The sequence below is a fragment of the Helobdella robusta genome (assembly GCF_000326865.2).
Source record: "Helobdella robusta unplaced genomic scaffold HELROscaffold_31, whole genome shotgun sequence".
In the NCBI taxonomy this organism is placed as follows: Eukaryota; Metazoa; Annelida; class Clitellata; order Rhynchobdellida; family Glossiphoniidae; genus Helobdella; species Helobdella robusta.
This window is the reverse complement of record NW_008704544.1, coordinates 699,862-710,323: the sequence shown is the minus strand read 5'-3', so window position 1 is coordinate 710,323 and position 10,462 is coordinate 699,862. Positions and strand designations below refer to the sequence as shown.

At 35.1% G+C, this 10,462-nt stretch overlaps 1 protein-coding gene across 1 annotated transcript; it reads left to right on the top strand.

The window, feature by feature from the left end:
• Positions 1-6,786: 6,786 nt before the first annotated feature.
• HELRODRAFT_81900 (hypothetical protein) lies at positions 6,787-9,493 on the top strand (the record flags this gene model as incomplete). Its single annotated transcript, XM_009022281.1, has 8 exons — positions 6,787-6,930; positions 7,169-7,258; positions 7,486-7,599; positions 7,840-7,970; positions 8,223-8,329; positions 8,614-8,718; positions 8,840-8,931; positions 9,296-9,493. 8 exons carry the CDS (start codon positions 6,787-6,789, stop codon positions 9,491-9,493), a joined length of 981 nt encoding a protein of 326 aa, XP_009020529.1.
• Between the last annotated feature and the right edge of the window lie 969 nt (positions 9,494-10,462).

The window sequence follows — 10,462 nt, the reverse complement described above, 5'->3', positions numbered from 1 at the left end:
TTAACATACACACCGCAGATAGTAGCAAGAGAATTCAAATTAAAATGACTACCTACCTGCTCAACCTTTGACCTGAACTGTTCATGCCTAGAGTATGATGATTTGTGCACCGAAGCTGACCTGAAACAACAACAATAATAACAATAACAACAACAACGACAACAACAATATTAACAATTACAATAATATTAATACCAACAACAACAATGATAATAATAATAATGATAATAATAATAATAACCTCAATTCATCAGACCTGGGTACATCTAGACCAAACTTATGCTTATTTCTAAAAGGTCGTCTCCTAAATCCCTCACTGATACCATCACCACCAGCACCAAAATCGTCGTCATCATTGTCCCCGTCGTTACTGTTATCAGCTAGGGCTGCTGATGACGTTGACGATGACGTCATGGGTTTGTTGTTGCGCAAACTGCTGAAGTGTTTGGAACGATGGCACATCGGCGGTAGGGGGTTCATGCATGTCCTGTGCCTGAAAAGGTGAGTTAATTTGGTTGTGAGTTTATTGATTCAGTGAATGATAATAATAATAATAATAATAATAATGATATTGATTATGATAATTATTAATATTTATTATAATATTTATTAATAATTATTATTAGTAATAAGCAACAACATACTCGCAAGCCTGTTTAATCATTCCTCGACCTCCAAATTTTGGCATGTCCCTGTTTAATAACAATGAGATAAATAATAATTATTAATTTGTAATTAGTAAATCTGTAGTAATAATTAGTAATTAATAATAACCTCGCACTTGCCACCAATCAAACACTGCGAGCAGGCAATAACAACAACACTAACAACAACTAGACCAAACAAAATTATATATTTAATAGTACACACACAAAACAAACATAAGCAACTTCTACTCTACACACAATCTCAAACTCAACACCTGCAACATTCTCAACAAACAAACAAACAAACAAATAAACCGACTGACAAACAGACAGGCAGGTAAACAAGCAAGCACACAAACAACATACTTGCAGCTCCTACACTTGCCACAATCAGGTCTCTTGCACCTCTCACACTCATGGCATCTGACACTCCTCTTATATGAAGCTCTTCTAACTTTTGAGAAGTTAGACGACGATTTTGAGGATGATTTCTTAATCTTATACTCACTATCATTAACATTATCTAGCTTTGCACCATCGTCTTCTTCATTATCATCATTCTCATTGTTCTTGCTGCTATCCTGTGGTGTTTTGCTCTCTTGTCTTGCTGGAACTGTTACAAAATTGTAGTTGTGTAACAGAAAATTAAATTTTCATCATCATTTTTTTCAGAAACTTTTATGAAAAAAAAAACAACAATATCACCTAACAAATCCAATTGTATTAATTTACAAAGCTTGATTTACCAGTAAATAAACCAATATCTATGTAAACTTATGCATAAGATTTCAGTTTCTCCTGTTAGATACCAATTAAGTTTCTTGTTGCTTGCTAATTATGAAGAAATTTCTTTAATTAGCTGTTACTGTTGTTGCTAGTAATGCTACTAAAAATTTATAATTATGTAAGATATTAAAAATGTTTCGCTTTTTTTGCACATTTCACTACCTACATATAAGCTAGCCAAACCAAACATCAAAAGAATGTTTAGAAAAAACTAACCAGGGCTATTAGCCTGACTGTTGGCTCCCTCTTCTCCGTAGATCAGCCTCTCCTTCTCCATGGAGGGTAGAGCACTGAGTCGCAGTTGCTGATGAACAGAATTCTGACCGAACACGGCCGGGGTTTTCCCGAGTGCCACAGCTGCTTCCCTGCAGACATGTTTAATCCTGGGCCCTCTGATGACAGGGGGCGGAGGGGGTGAGGGCGACGACAAGGTCGGTTCTAATGATTCTGGTGAAAGTAATTTTGTTTTTTTTATATAAACTTATAGTTAAAAAAATATTTATACAGCATATCTACCATCATAATAATGGCATTGATGGATAGATATAAAAGATATGAAGATGCAGATATAAATGATAGGTAACAAAAAAAATTTTTTCTTACAAACCTATCCCATCATCTTCAGCATCAACAACTGCAGTTGGAATGACATCAATGACGTCAGATGCCACGTCATCAGAATTTCCAGATTTTGTGCTAGGCAGTGGTGGTTGACTAGTGACCGTAGTGATGGCAGTAGTAATAGTAGGAATATCAAAGTCGATGTCAGAAACTCTTAATTCTCTCCTGTTGTGCGATCTATAATGGGATGTTTCCTTGGGTGAAATGCTGATTCTATGGTGGTTAGTAGGGTGTGGACTGAATGGCTGGACGTTGTTGGGTGTGAACTTTGACCTACACAACTTTAGATCGTGCGACTTGATGAAATTATTATTGCTACAATTTGATTTTTTATCATTTTCAGTCTGGGAGAAAATGTCATCTATAAACTGGGCCTCAGCTAATTTTATGACATCCTGCTGCTTCTCTGGCAATGATGCTGTCTGACTGTTGTTGTTTGACGATCTTGGCATTGTTGTTGTCTGATTATTCAATGAGTCTCTAGCTTCTTTTCCTTAAAATTTTTTTCAAAGAGACGGAAAAATAAATTGAATATTCTATAAATTCTAGAGATGAAAAAGTAAACTTGTGAATCAAACATACAAAAAACACACGCACACACACGCACACTCAGACAAACAAACAAACTAACTGAGATTGGTAACAACTTGTGTAGGTGAAGGTAGTAACATGAGACATTTCTTGAACTTGCATGAGTCACATTGATTCTTAGATGCATCCATGTTACACACATCTGAAATAGAAGATACAACAGATACCAACACATAAACAGGTACAGGCATGTATACAATACAATACAATACAATACAATACAATATAATACAATACAATACAATATTTTTATTTTCCTCCTCAACATGATACAACATAATGATAAGAAGGTAGGATGGCTGTGAAAGAGTTCATTAAGGAACTCAACTAGCACAACAACCTGGAACATAAGTTGTCAATTAAAAATTAAATAAACAGTAGTTCTCATGAAAGACAAAAAAAGAAACAAAATTTAAGTTAACAAATTAGTTAATACATGCATATTAACAAATCCCCTATCTGCTATAGGGTATGTTGTAATAAATGCTATTTGTTTTACAAGGTAATATTTCATTTACAACATTAAAACATTTAAGAAGCTAGCCATAATCAATTATAAAAATGCATCACAAAAACCAGTACAACCACCAAACATAATAAAATTTACCAATAAAAGTTTAAAAAAAAATGTGAATAAAAAACTTACATGGTTCATATGCACAAGCTACATTCAACTTTCCCTTGAGAAACTTTGGTGCCCTCTCTATGTAGAACTCTGCACATTCACAGCAGCACCAGTTGGCACAATCTTTCATTTTCTTCTGGCATAGCCTAATCGAGTTGCATATGCAGCACTTTCCTTTCTTCTCAACGACTGGGAAAGGGCTGTTCATGGCTACAGACACTTTTGAAGATTTGGTAGATTTGAGAGTTTTAGTCTGAAGTGGGCTGGCATATTGAGGTTTGCTGGGTTCTGAAATTTCAACGTGAAGTTCACTTTTTCGTTTTTTTGAATGCTCTTCTTCGTCCCAGGTGTCGTTGACGAATTTTAAATTAGGTTTCGGTGTTCTTTTTGAGGTGCATATGAGTGGGGCCTCTAAGCTCGGCACTTTCTTAGATCCATTTTCATCATTTGATTTTCTAGGTACATCACTGATTGTTGGAGACATTATATTTGCTGGCAAACTACTCGAGTTATAACTTGTACTGAGATTGTTAGTTTTCATTAGCACTTTGTTGAGCTTAGTTGATGCATCATGATTTGTGGACGTATAATTAGACGACGGATCGATTAAACTGATCTTCTCATCAATGCTGAAAGAAGGCTTCTTATTACTACTGCCATCATTCGCCATCTGATGCATAGATTTGAGAGCATGACAATCAAATTTTCTTCCCACCTTTTCGAAAATTACCATGCCATCATCAACATCTTTTGTTTTATCATATTTTACTTTATTTGATTGGCTGTTTGAAACATCGTCATTGATGGTCAGATCATTCGAGGTACATTCTTTCTTGTCTGAAATTAAAATTTTAAAAAATTCAATATTTTTATTTGTGAAATTATAAGTTAATGACTCACCAGTTTCAGATGACACTTTTGTAGAACTTTTTCTTCCTGGCCTTCGACGGATTGGTGGTGGCGATGTTACATCAGGAAGGATGACATCTCTTCTTTCCACATATTGTAGCCCACCATTCTCATCATCTTCGACACCATTGGTTTCATCAAACTCTTCATTATTAACATTTTCTTCTTCCATATCATCATCGTTCTCAGATAAATTGCCTTGTCTCTTATAGGAAAATTTTCTTTCGGCCATTTTTTGGTAAAAACTTGGCTTGGAAAATTTTATTTTAATGGTTCCTTTCATTGACTTGAGATTATCTTTAGTAGTTGGCACCTTTTTATCCATTGAGAAATGAGATTTTGGAAAGCAAGATTCTTTATTGGTTGTCGAGGGAGCTTTAGGAGGAGCATTTTTTAATAATTTTGCTTTTAAATGTTGAGGCGATTGTGCAAGTTTAGACGGTGCCACATATTGTTCCTTAATTGGTGACTTTGAAATTTTTTTATTGACAGGCGGTAGTGGTTCAACTCGACTGGAAGGTTTTTCAGGCTTATTTTTGTAAACTAGATTAGAAAAAGCTTCTAATGATGTCTTTTTAACACTTGATCTTAATCTGCTACTAATTTCGGAACATGATTCGACAAGAAGTTGATTTTCTAAGGATTTATTTTCTTTTAGCAGAAGTTTTGCTGATTTTTTGATAACTTGATCCACGTCATCTCGTGTGAAACCTTTGAAATCATCTTCCTAGAAAAAATATGATAATACAATATAAAATGTATAAGCCAAATAATATTGAAATGTCAAATAATTCCAGTTTATATACAAAAAAAATTGATATAAATAAACGTTGAATGAATTTAGTGGATGTGCTTAATGATTTTATTTAGACATAACACTTGAATGAAAAATATATTGAAAAAAATTAAACAACTCACACAAAACATTAATAATCACAAAAAATAAATGCATTAGGATATTTATTATTACTTAGATTATCAAAACGCATTAAATTAAAAATAATGCAGGCTTTGATAGGTCTAATCAATAAATAATTATTATAAAACTTATATTCAAATTCTTAACTAAAAAAATAAAACAAACTTCATCAGTTTCCATTCCAGCGATTTTGCGAAAACGTTTAAGTCCCGTGTGAACTCTCCTCAAAAGGTTAACTTTAACATCTTCGCCCGCAGCCTTCTTTCTATTTTTAGGGATAATATCATTTTGGTTAAACTTTCGTCCGGATCGTCCGACGAATCGTAACTTCGCCATGTTTGATTTTCTAGCCCGTTCACAAATAACAACGACAATCAAATTCGATCGTAAACTGTTATTTTAGCAGACATTATCGTTCTAAAAATTAAATTTAAAAAATAAAATTGTAAATAAATGTTAATTTAAAATCAAAATTCAAATCGTTTGCGCATTTTTGTAAACGAATTTAATAACATTGCAGTGTTCATTATTCAGCGCGTTAGATGCTAACAAGAATCTTTACGTTACGCTACATTTATATTTTTTATTTTTCTAATTCTCTTCCGAACAACTTTTTATCAATAAAATGACTATTTTTCTTATTATATTTCACTTTTATTATATAAATCAATAATTTATATTAAATGTTCAGTTTTTTGAAATAAGAAATTTCGTTTAAAACTTTCAATAATTTCAAAAATATTATTTCGAAGTTTGAAGGCTAAGTATTATAATTAATTAAACTATAAAAATAACTATTTAACTATTTAATTGATAAAAATCAAATTTGCAGAATATTTTTTCATAAAATAACTACTCAAACTGCTTGCTCATCATCGGTAAAGAAGGTGCTTGAAAATTTCAAATTTGTACCTGTATTGGCCAATTGGAAGCAAAACAACGATAAACAATCAACTACAATCTGCGATCAAATGTCAAATATTTCGGCAGAAATGAGCGAACATTTCGAAACAACAACTCAAAACCCTTAATAAAACATTCTAAATAATATATAAATAGTTGTAAGTTCAAAATTCAAGCCTAAACTGCTTAAGTTTTAACGTTAATCGCAGTTTTCTTACGTTGAAAATCGCGATTTTTGATTATTATTATTTATATTTATTATATATTATTTATATAGCCATCATAAACCAGATTAAAATATGAGTTCGAAAAAAGCAACCCCAGGCAAATCCACAACTTCAACTACTCCGAAAAAGGATAAATTCATAAATTTGTTCAGTTGCGGGTCTGGCAAGAAGGCCAGCCAAGCTCCTCCAGGCAAGGTGGGATTTGTATCCCCTGTTGAAAAGACGCACCATGGCGAGGAATATGGTCAGTTGGCGTTTTTTAAGCTTTGTTTCTAATAATTTTTTTCCGAATGGTCAGTGATGGGCTGGCTCCATCGATGTGTATTCCCTTGTGAAAATGTTGTAAAGAATTGTGTCTCAATGTCTTAATTAATTTATTTTTTACATCATTTCTTCAACATTCTGTAGTTGAGACAGAAACACATTCCGCGCGCGCGCACACACACGCACACACACACGCACACACAACCAAACAAACACACACACATACACACACACAACACCCCAGAATTTGTAAACAGAGACATAGTAACCACCAAAGCAACCAGAGGGCACAACATGTACGGGCAAGAAATTGAACTATCCTACACCGACCTCAAGTTAATAGGCAAGGGCACATTTGGCATCGTCTACAAAGCCAGACTTTGTGACACCAATGAAACTGTTGCTATCAAAAAAGTTTTTGATGATAAGAAATATAAGGTTGTATCAGTAGCGTATGAACACGCACACACGTACGCACACATACACGCATGCACACACATACACATCCACACATATACGTACACACACACATATGCTATTAAAAATGTCTTTGAATATAAGAAATATAAGGTTGCATTGGTAATGTATATACACATACACACCACACACAGATCATATTAACGTATACACGCATGTAAACACGCACACACGTACAAACAATTAATTATATCTTTAGAATCGGGAACTGTGGTTCATGAATCAGCTTCAGCATCCAAACATAATTGATCTTTTGTACTATTTCTACTCAGAGGACGCCGGCTGCAGAGTTAGTTATGATGATGATGTGAATGGGGATGATGATGTGAATGGGGATGATGATGATGATGATGATGTGAATGGGGATGATGATGTTATTGAGTTCGTTGATTTTGACAATGACAATATCGATAAAGCCAATGGTGTTTTTACAACATTAACAATAATATAATAATAATTGTTACTATGATTATAATTTTTCATTGTTATTATTATTGTTGTTATCACGTGACACAGAAAGGCGAGAGGTATTTGAACATGGTCCTAAATTACATGCCCGAGACGTTGTTTACCTTAGCGAAATGCGACGGCCTCTACACCAAACCACTTCTAGATCCTACTTCTGTTAAGGTTTCTTGGTTTTTGGTTTTGTGGTCGTCGTCGTCATTATCATCGTCGTCATCATCCACCACGTCACCATCATCTTCCCATCATCGTTATTAATATCATTGCTTTCAACATCGCTAACACACATTCACACACATAAACATCACATACACACAGATGTATACAACACATACAACGCTCACACACACCCACACAACACATACATACACATACACACGCAAACACACACATACACATACACAGGTATATACGTACCAGCTGTTCAGATGTCTAAACTACCTACACTGCCTAAATATATGTCATAGAGATGTTAAACCGCAGAATCTTCTCATCGATCCTATATCCCATGCCGTTAAGCTGTGTGACTTTGGCAGGTCGGAATAATATTAATTATAATTATCATTATTATTAATTATTATTATTATATTTATTATTATTAATATTTTATTATTATTACGTACACACACACACCCACACAAACGATCGATAATATAATATTTCTTCGATCAAACACACTCGCGCGCATGCATGCATGCACAAAATAATGCACATTATTATTGTAATAATTATTATAATTGTTATAATTATTCATTATTATTGTTATTATTGTTATTGTTTTTATTCAGTGCCAAAGAGTTACTACCGAATGAGGCCAACATAGCCTATATATGCTCCAGGTACTACAGAGCGCCTGAACTAATCTATGGAGCCAAAGATTACACTTGCCAAATTGGTCAAAATATTTTGTCCGTTGACCTTTGACTTTTTTTTATCACATGACATTGATATGATTTTAACTTAACTTAGCGGGATAAACATAGGAATGTAGGTCATATACACGAGGGAATTATTTTTGGTTTACGATTTCTACATATACGTGATCAAAAGATATTTTGGTTGGCTTTGGTTTGTTGGTTGGTTGGTTGGTTAATTGATTGAATAATTGATTGATTGATTAATTGATTGATTGAAATAATCCTCACATAAAAATACTTCCCTCCCCAAAAAACCAAACAGATGTTTGGTCAGCTGGTTGTGTTCTGGCCGAACTTTATCAGGGCCATCCACTGTTCCCGGGTATTACAGGGCCCGACCAGATGGTTGAAATTATGAAAGTCCTAGGTGAGTTGGCGGTCTAGAAAACACACGCACACAAACAGACACACCACGCACTCTCTCTCACACTCTCTCTCTCACACACACATATACACACATACACACACACACATACACACACACACAGGCACTCCTACGTACGAGGACTTCCTAGATTTTACACAACAAGCGAGGGACATGAGACTACCACCACTACTACTTCCCATGAACTGGAATAAGGTAACGTGAACTTTGAACTTTGACCTCTTTTTCAACACACGGCTTTGATATGGTTTTGACTTAACTTAGCGTGGTAAACATACGAATGTAGGTCATACACAGTATGAGGAAATTATTTTTGGTTTACGGTTTCTACATGTACGTGATCAAAAGATGTTTGTTTAGTTTCCGAATCATTTGTTAAGTAGAATTTTATGGCATTTTTTCTGTATGACTGCTCGATGTACTACACACGCACACACACGAACGCGCGCACACACACACACACACACTGACACACACACGAACGCACGCACGAACGCACGCACACACACTGACACACACACGAACGCACACACGCACACTGACACACACACACAAACAGGTCTTCACAAAATCCACGCCATCGTCCGACGCGATGAACTTGATCTCAAGGACTTTGGTGTTCTCGCCACTGAAACGTCTGAAGCCCCTGGATGTGATGGCCCACCCCTTTTACGACGAACTTCGTCGCAAGGGAGCCAGAATGGTGGATGGAACCAGCTTTCCTCCACTTTTCAATTTCACTGAAAAAGGTTTTTGAATTATTTGCATTCTAGTTTTTTTTTATTTCTAAAGAAAGTAGTTTGGTTTTTTTCTGAGTTGTTTGTGTGTTAATTTATTTTATTTACCGATTTTTAGAAATCTAAAATAGTTGAAATAAAATAGAAATGCAGCTCTGTCCAGGGCTGAGAGATCGAGTTCTTCCGCAGAATTACGACGATGATGATTGGATGGCAGCCAATCAGAACAAAGATAATAATGACGTCACCGATGGCAGTTTGAAATCCAAACTTGTAAATATTGCTAGGAGTTCGTTTAAGAGAACGTCGCTTAGAAGGAAGTCTCAAGACCAGCTGCATCAACAACAGCCACGAGGCGACCAGCAGCAGCAGCACAATTTAGAGGTGGATGTGCACAAAGACGGGGAAGATCAGGTTGATGAGTAAGTTTGTTCGTTCGTTTGCTCGTTCGCTTGTTCGTTCGTTTGTTTGTTCGCTCGTTTGTTTGTTTGATTTTAAATTTTTTCTTCTAAGAAATAACTAGCTTTGTTTGCAGTCAGTTAAATGAAAATATGAGTCAGATTGCTGGCAAAAATGCTTTTTAATAATTTTTTATAATCTAACAAGTAATGCAAAACACAATCAATCATCCAACGAACGAACGAACGAACGAACGAACGAACGAACGAACGAATGAACAAACCAACCAACCCACGAACCAAACAGTGTGAGTGAACTAGACATAAGCGAGCTAGCATCATACGCGAGGGAACAAAACAAACACCCAAACAACAACAAAAACAACAATCACCAAGATGATGAAGATGACGACGACGACGACGAACATCATCATCACCACCACCAACGTCATCATCATCATCTTCATACGGATATGGTCGATTTAAGCCTAAATGTAATTTTCAATTTCCCAGCTACTAGAAATTTTTTTTACAAAATTTTTCCATCACAAAATTTCCTCACGTGCAAATTTTACTTTCTATGGTTTCGTC